At 37.2% G+C, this 13,377-nt stretch overlaps 1 protein-coding gene across 2 annotated transcripts in view; it reads left to right on the plus strand.

Annotated features, from left to right (window-relative positions):
* Window positions 1-13,377, plus strand: part of OXCT1 (3-oxoacid CoA-transferase 1) — a 164,186-nt gene that overhangs the window by 90,650 nt on the left and 60,159 nt on the right. For both annotated transcript variants that reach the window (XM_037023579.2, XM_037023580.2), the window contains exons 12-13: window positions 4,623-4,695; window positions 5,280-5,355. In XM_037023579.2, coding sequence (XP_036879474.1) covers window positions 4,623-4,695; window positions 5,280-5,355 — 149 coding nt within the window. The remainder of the gene's footprint in view (window positions 1-4,622; window positions 4,696-5,279; window positions 5,356-13,377) is intronic.

Below are 13,377 nucleotides of genomic sequence, written 5' to 3' on the forward strand. Positions count from 1 at the left end.
TATTTTCACAGTGGGTATTATCCCATTTGAACTATAATTGAAAACTTGTTACACAAATTTGGAAACAAAGGCCCAGAAAGTAAAGTGATGTGCTCAAGATTGCATTGCTGGGGACTGGATTCACACACAGTCTCCTACTCCTAGCCTCTAGCCTTTTTCTTTACACAACTGAGTTACAGCCACTGATAACCTGAGTTTTACAGATATTTCAGGGGTCCTGTGAAGATTTGCAATATCCCAATGCAATTGTGAAATTTCTAGTAAGTCTCATGTTTTAGCTTTCATATTAATGTACATTTTGCATTCTTCTCTATTTCTTAATATTGTTTTCTCATTTTAATATACAAATGTTTTTAAAAGACTTAACCTCTGATTAAAACTGCTTTAGAAAGAACCACCATTTTAATCTCATGGCCTATAAATATCCCTGACCCCTGTCATGTGCCTCTAGAGCAGTGGTTCTCAGTGGGCAAGGGGGGGTGATTTTACTCCCTTGGGGACATTTCACAATGTCTGAAGACATTTTCGATGGCGGGTGTTATTGGCATCTAGTGGATAGAGGCCAGTAAATATACTACAATAACCAGAACAATCCCTTTCAAAGAGTTCTCCAGACCCAAATGTCAGTAGTATCTGCTCCAGAAGTCAGTGTGCCACATTTGAAGAATCACAGGCCTGCAGACTAAAGTACAAATAGTACAGCATTCAAGATCCATCTAATAGCTGCAGTTGACCTTTCCAGCTTTATCTTTCACTGCACCATTTAAGGACTCCTGTGTCCACCAGTACTGGACAGCTGGGTCTGTTCTGATCATGACTCATGCTTTCCTTCCTCCATGCCTTTGCTCTGCCTGTGCCCTTCACCAGATTTTTGTTCTGTCCCCTTTCTTTTTCATCCCCATCTTCCTAATAGTAACTTCCTGTTGGAATGCATTACCTGTCTTTCAAGCCCCAGTTCATTTGTGTTCTCCAGACCCTTCTGTGGCTTAGGGATGTCCTTCCTTTGAACCCGCAGCACATCTAGGGTCTCTCAGAAACACGCTACATTTTGCCTTGTAATTATTTGTATATATTCCTCTCGCGCTGGATAGTGTATTCCTTTTGCTTAGGGCAGTGGTTCTTGAAGTGTGGTTAGATCTACAGTGTTAGCATCACTATCAAGGTCTTGTTAGAAATGAAAATTCTCAGGCCCCACCACATGCTTACAGAATTACAAACTCTGGGAGTTAAGCTCAGCAATCTGCCTTTCTGTAGGCCTTCCATGTGATTCAGATGGTTGTTAAAGTTTGAGAACCATTAGTTTAGGACATCTTGAACACTATTTAAGGCACATAGCAGACATTTGTTTCATAATCAAGTGAATGGCATGTTAAATCATGAGTGAAAGGACTCTGTAACTATAAAATTGAATAATTTTATTGCCCAAATATTATGAAGGGATCTAGATGTACAGAGAAAAATTGGAGGACAGAGAAATCAATCAGAAATAGCTAAATAAGAAAGCTCTTTAAGATATTGATTGTATTATTGATTACAGTTATTTCTTGACCAAATTTGGATGTTGTATTTGAAAACCATGGATTCACCTTTAGGATATTTATTTTTGTTTAGATACTGGATGTTTAAAACTACTGAAAATTAACTTTGCTTCCAAAGAATTTAGTTTACAAGATGCCAGAATGTATGAGCAGGTGCCTAACAGTCTTTCCTTCCTGAGAGTTGTTTTGTGGGCTCCTTCTTAAATTCTGTTCCATAAATCACGTGGGGAGAGCCAAAGCTCTCCTCCCTGATCTCCAAATTTCCTGTAAAGTGGTAAATAATGCCTTCTGTGTGCTATCGACCCATGGACATTAGCCTTTGGAAATCATTGTGATATAGTACAGAGAAAACAAAGAGTTGAGATTTTCAGGTTTCACTGCTTTTGTGTCCTACAAATTCATCCTTTTTGCCTCTCCACACAGAAGAGTGATGGTAATGTGTCTTTTTATAAGTAGGTTTGGAGTAGGAATAATACCCTTGACAATAACAACAGCTAATTTTATGGAGCACTTTCTCTGTGCCAGTGTCTTGCCAATGGGTTTCAGACCTGGGCAAGTTCACCATGGATTCAGTGAGACTGAGGAATGACAATGGAACATTCTTGGGGTAAAGAGGTTTATTACCCAGCTTGTTCTCCCGCTGATAGATTGAGCACTAGAATTATAATTACGGTTGCATCCAACAGTCTGCAGGTCTGTAATCCTTGTCTCTGACTCCACCCAGATATTGACTCAGTCAATAATAGCTTATTGCCTACTGGGTGGAAGCAGTAGCCTAGCAACAGGCCAGTTACATCATCAAGTAGTTTAGGTTCAGGGGAGAATCCTGGCCATAGGAACTTCAGTTTTCCCCACAGCCAGATACTTGAATGAGGACTTTACATGCATTATTTCATTTAATCTTCCAACTCTTATATGCTGTCTGAAAGCCCCAACTAAGATGTAAAAGTGTTTCCCAAAACTTTTCAGATTTATCAGACTTTAAAAGATGTGAAAGTGTTCCTTTGTTTGGAATCAAACTCTTTTGGGAAATAAATATTTCAGCATGATATAAATAGTCTATACTTGAGCTTGAAATGAGGGGAGGGGAAATATGATGGAGAAGTTGGCTTTCAGGCAAGACTTGAGAAGCTGAGGGTACAGCTGTCTTGCAGAACTGGAAATGTTCAGACCGCTCTGGTCCTGTTATCATCCAGGAGATTTTCTGTGTTCTAATCTTGGAATCACAACTTTTTTTACTCTTCTTTTTGTCTGCTCTGTTATACTAGGGTAATGCATGGGTGTTCTCATACAGTTGACTGATGTTTGGCACTTTTCTGGCTGAGGTCAGACACATCTCCTGGGCACTCGAACCTCCTGAACAGACAGGAAGTAGATCACAGGAAGAAAGCAGGTTAGATAGGAGTCAGGTGATACTGGTTGTGTGGGGACTGGATGACCTGGAAGATAAGATCTTTTTCTAGTTCTGAACTTTTACTGTGAGAGGTAGGTTTGGGGACCTCTTGGAAGTTAACATTAAATACATTGGCCCAGTATTAGGATGTTTTTTTCGGATCTCATCAAAGTCATTTGGTTTTAATAGAAATTTACAGGAGTGAGAGAGGAAAGATGCTGCAGAGAGAGGGAGATCGGAAGAAGAGATTCAGGCCTAATGATGTTAAAAATTAGGTAGGACCTCTTTTTCTAGATTCTTTGTTGATTTTAAGAAATATCTGAGGAGCATCTTGTCTTGCCAGTGGGTTTTAGCCCCAGGCAAGTTCACTATAGATTCAGTGAGACTGAGGAATGACAACGGAACGTTCTTGGGATGAAAGGGTTTATTACCTGGCTTGTTCTCCCACCTATTGGTCGAGCACTAGAATTACGTCTGCATCCAGTGGTCTGCAGGTTTGTAGTCCTCCTCCATCTCTGCCTTCCCACAGAGTAGTGGACAGAGCTCTCTATATATTGACTCAGTCAATAATAGCTTATTGCCTACTGGGTGGAAGCAGTAGCCTAGCAGCAGGCCAGTTACATCATCAAGCAGTTTAGGTTCAGGTGAGGATCCTGGCCTCAGGAACCTTCATTTTAATTACAATCTCTTGTGTCAGTCCCTTCAGTATTGCATTTCTTCATGTTTATTTCACAGTCTCTTTGCTCCAGTGACTTGCAGTAGCATTGGATTCTGACAGGGCATACCAAGAGCGCCTTTCCTTGTCACTGCCATTAGCATTCAGCAGTGGCTTGTAGTGGGAGTGAAGCTAGTGGGAGGTGGGAATGGGTATACGCAATGGGGGAATGCACTGTAGAGATTTTCAGAGCACTAGTGTCTTGCCAATGAGTTTCAGCCCCAGGCAAGTTCGCTATGGATTTGATGTGACCAAAGAAACTGACAATAAAATGCTCTTTGGGGTGAAAGGGTTATACCCAACTTTATTTCCAGGTGGCAGATCAGTCACTAGAATCCCATTCACTCAGAGTGAGTCTGCATGCAGCAAGCTGGTCTCTGCCTCTGGGCCCCTCTGTCCGCACAGCTGTCCTCTGGGCTTCTCTGCACAGCTGTACCACACAGCCATCCTCTGGGCCTCTCTGCCTCCACAGCTGTCCTCTGGGCCTCCCTGTACAGTCATCCCACACAGCCGTCCTCTAGGCCTCTGTCCTTGGTGCTGCCACCACTCCAGCCTTTGCTGTGCTCTCCTGCAGCCTTGCAGCCCTGCCACCATGTTGTGCCCAAAGCACTGGGTGGAAATCTTTATATAGAGTCAACAGCCATGTATTTCCCACATGTGTGCAGTGAGCTAGTCAACCAGGGCCAGGTGAGAATCCTGGCCCCAGGAACTCTCATTTTATCCACAACTAGTAAAGTTAAAAGTTGGTCTGCTTGTTATTATCACCATGCAAGAACAAATCTGAACCATGTTAATGACAAAATGCCCCTCTTCATAGGGTGGATGGTTCACACAGTGTCCCCTGCACCCTTATTGCCACTGCATTTTGGTTAAGGAAGTCTTAGTTCTTCAGGAAACAGAGGAGGTATAGGTTACTCTCACAAATCTAAAAGACTTCTCTTTCCTGTTTTTGCTTCTTTCTTGTGTGTGTGTTTAGGCAAGGAAACGGTTACTGTTCTTCCAGGAGCCTCTTATTTCTCCAGTGATGAATCATTTGCGATGATTAGAGGGTATGTAATAACGGAGCCCCTTGTGTTTCACATGGTGTGGAATGAGCTGAGTCATCTCCTGAGTGTGTTGGCAAGACTGAAACAGCCACATCTCCCAGCCAGCAAATGGTCATGGGCTTGCTTGGCTGCCCCAGGACACAAAGTTACTCACATTGAATGTTGGGAATTGGAACATGCAGCCCATCATTAGTACAATAACCCGTCCCCCTGCATGAATGTGTATCTGTGTGTCAACTCTCCTGAAGTAAACACTAAGTTCTTTTTGAGGATGGTATGTTTTCATTTTCTAGCTAGTGTTTGCCTTCAAGTCCAGCTATATTCTTCTTTACTGAAGGAAACAAACTCACTGTGTACACCTGTTCTTAATTTGTTTTTGGAGACAATGTAGGCTGTAATTTTTCTAAAGAACTCTTAATGGTTGTATGTCTACATCAGCTTAAGCTGATCTATTTGGAAATCAGGTGTTGGGTGGGGGAAAGCAAATGTGTTTTGTTGGATATAGAATTACTCAATTGCTGGCAATTTCAAGCAAATGGAACATAAACCTTGTAAAGTTTGCTTTGTATCTCCTTTTTCTTTCTCAGGGGCCATGTCAATCTAACAATGCTAGGAGCAATGCAGGTTTCCAAATATGGTGATCTGGCTAACTGGATGATACCTGTAAGTAGATATTTTTTTCTGCTGAATTATGCTTGGCTCAGAATAATTAGTTTTGAAATATTAAGAATTTTATCAAATGCCATGAGAGCACAACATAATTATTACAAAAATAAATATTTTAATGTGTGTTCATTTCAGTCAAATTTTAAAACAACTACTGAGAAGTACTCAGCTTTGCCAATTTACAATGTAGTTGGGACTAAAAATAGTCAAGGTCAGGGCAAAAGCATAATTTTCCATAAAGGAACAGAGAATTGCAAAAGATTTAAAAAATGGGCCAATTATACTCTGATAAAAGTAAGAAATACAAATACTTATCATAACTCTGTTTTTAATAACTAGAAAGAACAATTAACAAGTTCATTAATTTTATTTGAATTGTTATTTTCTTATTCACGGTGATTAAAATTCTCTCTTGATTGGTCATTTGACCCCATATGTAATCAATCACATTGTCTTCTATTATGTCATACAAAACTTGTGATGTTTAAACATGCTTGTAAAATGCCCACAATTTTTATTTACTAATGACATAAATCATTAGGTCAGTCAGTTAGGTCAAATTATTTCAATCAAGGAAGAAACCTCTTAGAATTAGCTTTGGAAAAAGGGTGGCAATCAGTTTATTTGTGAGTGTGATTTGCTGTATTCTGGTTTGTTGCTCTCTGATCCACACATGGACACAATAACGAGTGCATGTCTATGATCATGAGCTCATTTTGGCTGGTAGCTCCGGTTACTCTTTGTATGTGGGAGTTTAAGGATTTGTGTGTATTTCTAGGTAGCATCAGTTGAAAGGATTTTGTTTAAATAACTGAGGCTGGTGTTCTATGATTTGAGAGTTTTTTTTAATCTAAGAGTTATCTCTTAGGTTTCTCTCCAATTTTTGAAATATATTTTAAAATTTGAATAATTATTAAAGCCCTAGTTCTCAAACTTGGTTCCATATTGGAATCACCTGAGAGTTTTAAAAAATACTGATGCCCAGGTCCCACCAGAGTTTACAATTTTATTACTCTGGGATATTGCCTGGGCACTGGGCATTTTAAAAGCACCATGGTGATTACAATATGGAACCAAGTTTGAGAACCCATGTACTAAAGAATGATCACAAATCATATTAAAAATGAAGGGAAAAGTATCATTGATTCAGTAATATTAAGAACCCTTAGCAAATTAAGGATTATGTGGGGAAGTTGGGGTTTCTATGGGCAGGATCCTCACTGAACTTAAACTACTTGATGATGTAACTGGCCTGTTGCTAGGCTACTGCCTCCACACCTGTAGGCAATAAGCTATTACTGCACTGTATAGAGAGCGTGGCCCAGTGCTCCGGGCGGAGGCAGAGATGCCAGTACTCAGCCTACTGCCAGGAGAGCAAGCCGGGTAATAAACCCTTTTACCCCAAGAACGTTCTACTGTCGTTTCTTTGGTCACACTGAATCCATAGTGAACTTGTCTGGGGCTAAAATCCATTGGCAAGACAGATTATATTGTCATTTAGTTCAAAAATGTTTATCATTGCACATTAGCCATAATTATAACAGTTGGCAGGTTTTAGAGGCTTCACAGAAATCAGGGAGCATCTCCTAAGCATTGTACAATGAGTCAGCTAGACAGTTTATGGAAATCCTTATATGTGTAGGAAATCAAAATGTATTTCTATGTTTCAATTTTCATAAAAGGCTATTTGGGGTAGTAGAAGGAGCATCCAGGAAAGCAAGCCCTGGATTTTAGCCATGATTGACAGTGATTAAGTTGTAACATTAAATATGCCACTTAAGCTCTTTGTCTGTAAAATGAGGATTTGAGACTAGGGTATTTCAGGGGTTCTGACTGGCTCTCATTGTTTAGTGTTTAAGAGCAAGGGCTCTCTAGTGAGACAGGCCTGGATTGGAATCTAGTATTTGTCACTTGCTAGCAGTGTAACTTGATGCAGTTGTCTCCTTTTCTTTACTTATAAAATGGTTATGATATACTACTTCTTACTTTGTAGGACTGTATAAAGGAATGGATGATACAGGCAAAGTACATATCATAGAGCTTGATGCATAGTACATACTAAATATTGGTATTTGATGAGAAGGAGAAAAGTTGGGGATACTTAATAGAGAAGGAAATATAATTGGTTACTGTGAACAGAAACAACAGAGTTTTAAATATGTCTGTTTCTCTGGACTATTAAAGAGTTTTGAAATCAATTTGCACTGTGATCCTGCCTATGGAGCAGAATTATGTTCAACACATTTTTTGCCTTCAGAGAACTTTAAGGCATCTTTAAGAAGTCAGTATACAGTTTGTTCATGTTATGGTTTAGCTTGCAATGAGGCTAGAAGCTCTGAGTATAACTGTATTGTAGGTGTCATTTGTAAGAAAGTTTTCTAACATGTATCACATTTTTACATTCCCTGTTAAAAATCCTGTGAATGATTGAAACATCAGTGTTCATTACTTTCTCATTTTCTTAATACTGTTTGGAGCTCATGGAGTCCAAAGGATTGGACTTTGTGGGGCAGCAGGGGGAATTAGTTCTAAAAATATTAAGCAAAAAAATGTTTTTGTGTCTGGTGCTACGTTTTTGGTAATAGAACTTGATAATGTCATTCCTGATCAGGATTCCTTTTTGGATTCTTTAAATATAATGCACAGTGTATGTTTTTATTCTTTTGGTTGCAGGATAACTTTAGAGTCAAGACCATGAGCTTTAGTTTGGAAGAGATCTGACTTGAATTTCAGTTCTACCCCTTATAAATTGTACAATATGGAGTATATGTTTTTGTTAGGTTTAAGTGAGAAGAAAATGAAAAGTGAACACTAAAAACATTCCATAAAATAGTGGCCATTATTTTTATCTTCTTCAGTGCTCTATTGCTTAACATGAAGGAGGGACTATTTGCCTTAAAATATACTAGCGTAAGCAAGACTGTGTTTTACAGTAACTAGTACAACCTGCTTATCCTAAGTTTATATTCAAGTATCAAAACTTGAAATGTTTGAGACACATTTCTTGCTCTTGTTGATTATAGATAAGGTACAGCCTCATCTCCTTGTATAATTTCAGTGAGCAGTCTATTTCTATTTGTCCCAAAGGTTTATGTTGATTAATAAAATTTAGATATATCTTTATTGAAAGATCTGTCAGTAAAGAACCTGAAAAGTTCAGGTTTATATAATTTTTCATTTACTTTTATCTTTTTACAGAGTTTAATAATCTTTTGATGGTTGTAAAACCTTGAGTTTCTCTGCATTGTGGCATCCCCATCAGTCATTACAATGTCAGAGTATAATAGACATTAAGCTTTTAGGCAGGCAAGTAGCATGGATTCTATTTATTTATACTTTAATAGCTTCTTACTATGCAATGTGGATCTCATGTACACAGATTTTTTTAAGAATCCTTCCCTGACAAAAATCACTTGAAGATAATAAGCCCAAGTAATTTTTTTCTGGATGTCTCTCTGGGCAAGGGAAACAAAAACAAAAATAAACAAGTGGGATTACATCAAACTAAAAAGCTTCTGAACAGCACTAAACACCATTAGCAAAACAAAAAGGCAACAACCTACAATATGGGAGAATATATTCCTAAATGATGTATCTGGTAAGAGTTTAATATCCAAATATGTAAAAAACTCACAGGATTCAACACCAAAAGAACCCCAGATAACCCAGTTAAAAAATGGGCAGAGGACCTGAATAGACATTTTCCTAACAAAACATACACATGGCCAACAGGCACATGAAAAGGTGCTCCACATCACTAATCACTAGGGAAATGCAAATCAAAACCACAATGAGATTATCTCACACCAGTCAGAATGGTCATTATCCAAAAGGCAAGAAATAACAAGTGTTGGCAAGGATGTTGAGAAAAGGGAAGTCTCCTACAGTGTTCATGGGAATGTAAATAGGTGCAGCCACTGTAGAAAGCAGTATGGAGGTTCCTCAAAAACTAGAAATACCATGTGACCCAATAATTCTCCTCCTAGGAATTTACCCAAAGAAAACAAAATCCCTGATTTGAAAAAAATACATGCAGCCTTCTGTTTATTGTTGCATTATTTACAATAGCCAAGATAAGAAAGCAACCACACAGTGTCCTTCAGTAGATGAATGGATAAAGAAGATGTGGTATTTGCATATACAGTGGAATATTATTCAGCTATAAAAAGGAAATCCTGCCATTTGCAACAACATGGATGGACATAGGGGATATTATGCTAAGTAAAATAAGCCAGGTGGAGAAAGACAAATAAAATGCAACTTCACATATATGGAATATAAAAACAAAACAAAATGAACAAAGTAGCAGTAAACTCATAGACACTGATAAGTGACTGGTGGTTACCATGGAGAAGGGGTTGGGGTAGGTGAGTGAAATAGGTGAAGTGGATAGAGGGACACAAAATCTTAATATAAATTAGTTGAGTACAGCATAGAGAATATAGTCAGTAGTTCTGTACTTTTTGTGTTGACAGATAGTAACTATGCTAGTTGGGATGAACATTTTATAATTAGTTAACTGTCAAATCACTATGTTGTATACTTGAAACCAAGTATATTGAATATCAACTATCCTTCAATAAACAATATCTTTTAAAAAGTACAGCAGAGGGAATATAGTAAAAAAAAAAAAAAACTGCCCTGACCATCTGAAGAGAAAAAATTTGACAAAATCATAGTTGGTTCCTTCAAGTTCCCTGATTATGGTGAAGATGATAAAACCCCAGGCCAGCTATGAAAATGTGGAAAGAGATGCAGTCAGTTAAATCTACATTCAGAACTGCTGTGACTTTCCTAATGCCTAATTTTGGAAAAGAGCTGCCATAGATTGACTTGGAGAAGCAGGTATGTATGGTCAGATGTGGGAGCTGGTTACTGAAAGATGCAGTAGTGGCTCGCTGAACAGGGCTGCTGAATATGAATGATGTGATAGCCAGGGCCTGCTCCTTCTATGCAGGAAGAATTGAAATGATGGATTTTTAAGGCAAAGAAATATAGGATATTTTGGTGTTTGTTTTTACCTCACATTTTTCATTTCCTTGTGCATTTAAAAGAATAAATGGTAATTAATGTCATACTTATGTATGCTTCATGTAAGGGTACATACAGTTGATTTGGTCTTCTGCATATGATGTCTGTATTAAATAAGCTAACTCTCTTATCTTCCTAGTTGTACAACTTTGGGGTTTGTGTTCAAGATTTAATCTAGTGGTTTAGTTGGATCATTTTTAGTTCAAATAGTAGGTCAATAGATACAGATATAGAAATACAAACATTACAATATAAAGATAAAAACATACAGAAGTAGATATGATTTTAATATATTGATGTCTTGTTCATCTGGTCCAAAGGCTGATGAAACTAAACCATGAGTAAAAAGTAAAAAAGACAAGTAGAAAATACGTACATAATGGTATAATGCTCTTACAACTATTCAGTAATGCTTTTAACATACCAGTGTAATGTAGTGGCAAGTGTACCAAACTTTGGAGTTAGATAGACCTGTCTTTAAATACTAGTTCTGTCACTTACAGTGCTGTGACAAATCATTTCATCTTAAGACATTCATTTATAAAGTGATAATATTTAACTCAATACTTGTTCCGGGTATTACATTAGTTCATCCAGTCAACAAATACTTAGGACACATGTGTTAAGGACCATGCATTGTTTTAGCCCTTTGAAAATGTTGCAGTTAAGAAAACAGGTGAAACGCTGCATTTATGGAACTGATACTCTAGCAGGGATCGGCAAAAATGGCCTGTTTGCCAAATCTGATCCACTGCCTGTTTTTATAAATAAAGTTTTATTGTAACACAGCTATATCCATTCATTTATGTATTATCTATAACTGCGTTTGTGCTGCAACAGCAGAATTGGGTAGTTGCAACATTAACTGTATGGCCTGCAAAGCCTAAAATATTTAGCTCTTTGCAGAAAAGTTTGCTAACTGCTGCCTTAGATCATTGATTTGAAACCTTTCCTTTAACATAAGCTTGTAATGCTGTAAATTTCTAAGCACTACATTAAGAACATCCCATAGATTATCATGCATCTTCATTTTATTCTCTTCAAAATATTTTCTAATCTCCTTTGTAATTTATTAATGACTGGTTATTTAGAAGTATGTTATTTAATTTCCAAATATTTGGTGATTTTTCACAAAACTTTGTACTGATTTCTAGTTTAATTTTGTTGAGGTCAGAGAACATACTTCATATGGATTCCATCCTTTTATTTGAAATTTATTTATGGCCCAGAATATAGTATATCTTAGTGACTATTCCACTTGCACTGGAAAAGAATGTGTATTTGTTTTTTTTGGGTAAAGTGTACTATAACTGTTTTGTCAAGTAGGATGTTAGTAACTAAGTCTTCTTTGTCCTTCTGTCAATTACTGAGAGAGAAATAATGAAATATTCAGCTATAATTGTTCATTTGTCTATTTTTCCTTTCAGTTGTATCACTTTTTGCTTCATATATTTCAGAGCTCCATTACTAGTTATATTAGTACATATCTAAGATTTGTTCTTTAATGAATTGAGCTTTTTCATTATATTCCTCTTTATCTCTGATAATGTTCCTTATTCTCAAGTCTTTCTGTTATTAATAAAGTCACTCTTTTTTTTCCATTCTTCTGCCTGCAGCCTATCAGCATCTTTATTTTTTTTTAAAGTATCATTGATGTATAGTCTTATGATAGTTTCACATTAACAACACTGTGGTTTCAACATTCACCCCTATTATCTAGTCCTCCCCTGCTCTACTGTGGTCACTATCTATCAGTGTAGTAAGATGCTATGGAGTCATTACTTGTCTTCTCCATGTATGAGCATCTCTATTTAAGTGAGTTTTGTAGTTGATATATAGTTAGGTCTTGCTCTTTTTGTGAGTATTACAATCTCTGTTAATTTAGGAATTTAGATCATTTACATTTAATGTAATCATTAACATTATTGGGTTAAACATCTGTCAACATGTTTTTTCCCATTTGTCATTTTTATTCTCATTTCTCTGCTTTCTTATGGATAAGTATTTTTTATGAGTCCATTTTATTTTCACGATTGACTTGTTTTTTTTTTTTGTTTAGTGATTCCTCTAAGGTTTGTAATACACATCTATATCACAGTCTATTTCAAGTAATATTATATGAAATTACATATAATGTAAGAACCATACAACTGTAAACTTCAATTCCCTGCCCTTATCCTGTTTGCTATTATTGGTTATACATTTTATTCTGTATGTATTTTAAATCCCATGATACTTTGTTATTATTTTTGCTCTAAATAGTCAACTCTTTTAATAATGTTTTAAATGAGAAAAAAGTGTTATATTTTGTATATTTTTCCAACATGTTTTCTCTTTCCTACACTTTCCCTTTACATTGATCCAGATTGCCATCTGTCATTTTCCTTCTGCTTGAAGGTATCCTTGATGTTTCTTGTTTTACAGATGTCACCAGGTTAATTCCTTCATATTTAATTTTAAGCTTTTTTCAGATTAGTTGGAAGCAGCCTTTAGTTTCAGTATGCTGAACTACTAATTACCACTACTAAGGCAATTTCCTTTTGCAGATTCTACCTGATGCTGCATGTATTATGAGGCCTTTCCCCTCTGGCCAGTAGGAATGTGAATTGTCCCCAGACCTGTGTGAGTTCTGGACCTTTTTTTGCCTAATATTTAGTAGTGATTCTCTTCCAGGCCTTGAATAATTGCCTCTCATATATACGTACCAAAGACTTGAGGTGAGCCTTTTGCAAATTTCAGCTCTCTCTCTCTGTGTATTAGCCTCCTCTTTAGTGTTTTAAGATCTCAAGTCAAATCGTGGTTGACTTGGTCTCTTTGAACCTAACTAGATGGTGGGGTTCCACCTGGATTCCCCTCCTTGTAGACTACAAATGCTCCAGGAAGTAGGCTGGGGCAATTGTGGGCTCACCTCATTGGCTTCCTTCTTTCAGAGATCCCAGTCCTGAGCTGCCTGTTATCTAATGTCTGAAAGCTTTTTTGCCTATGTTT

The sequence above is a fragment of the Manis javanica genome, chromosome 1 (genome assembly GCF_040802235.1).
Source record: "Manis javanica isolate MJ-LG chromosome 1, MJ_LKY, whole genome shotgun sequence".
Classification (NCBI taxonomy): Eukaryota; Metazoa; Chordata; class Mammalia; order Pholidota; family Manidae; genus Manis; species Manis javanica.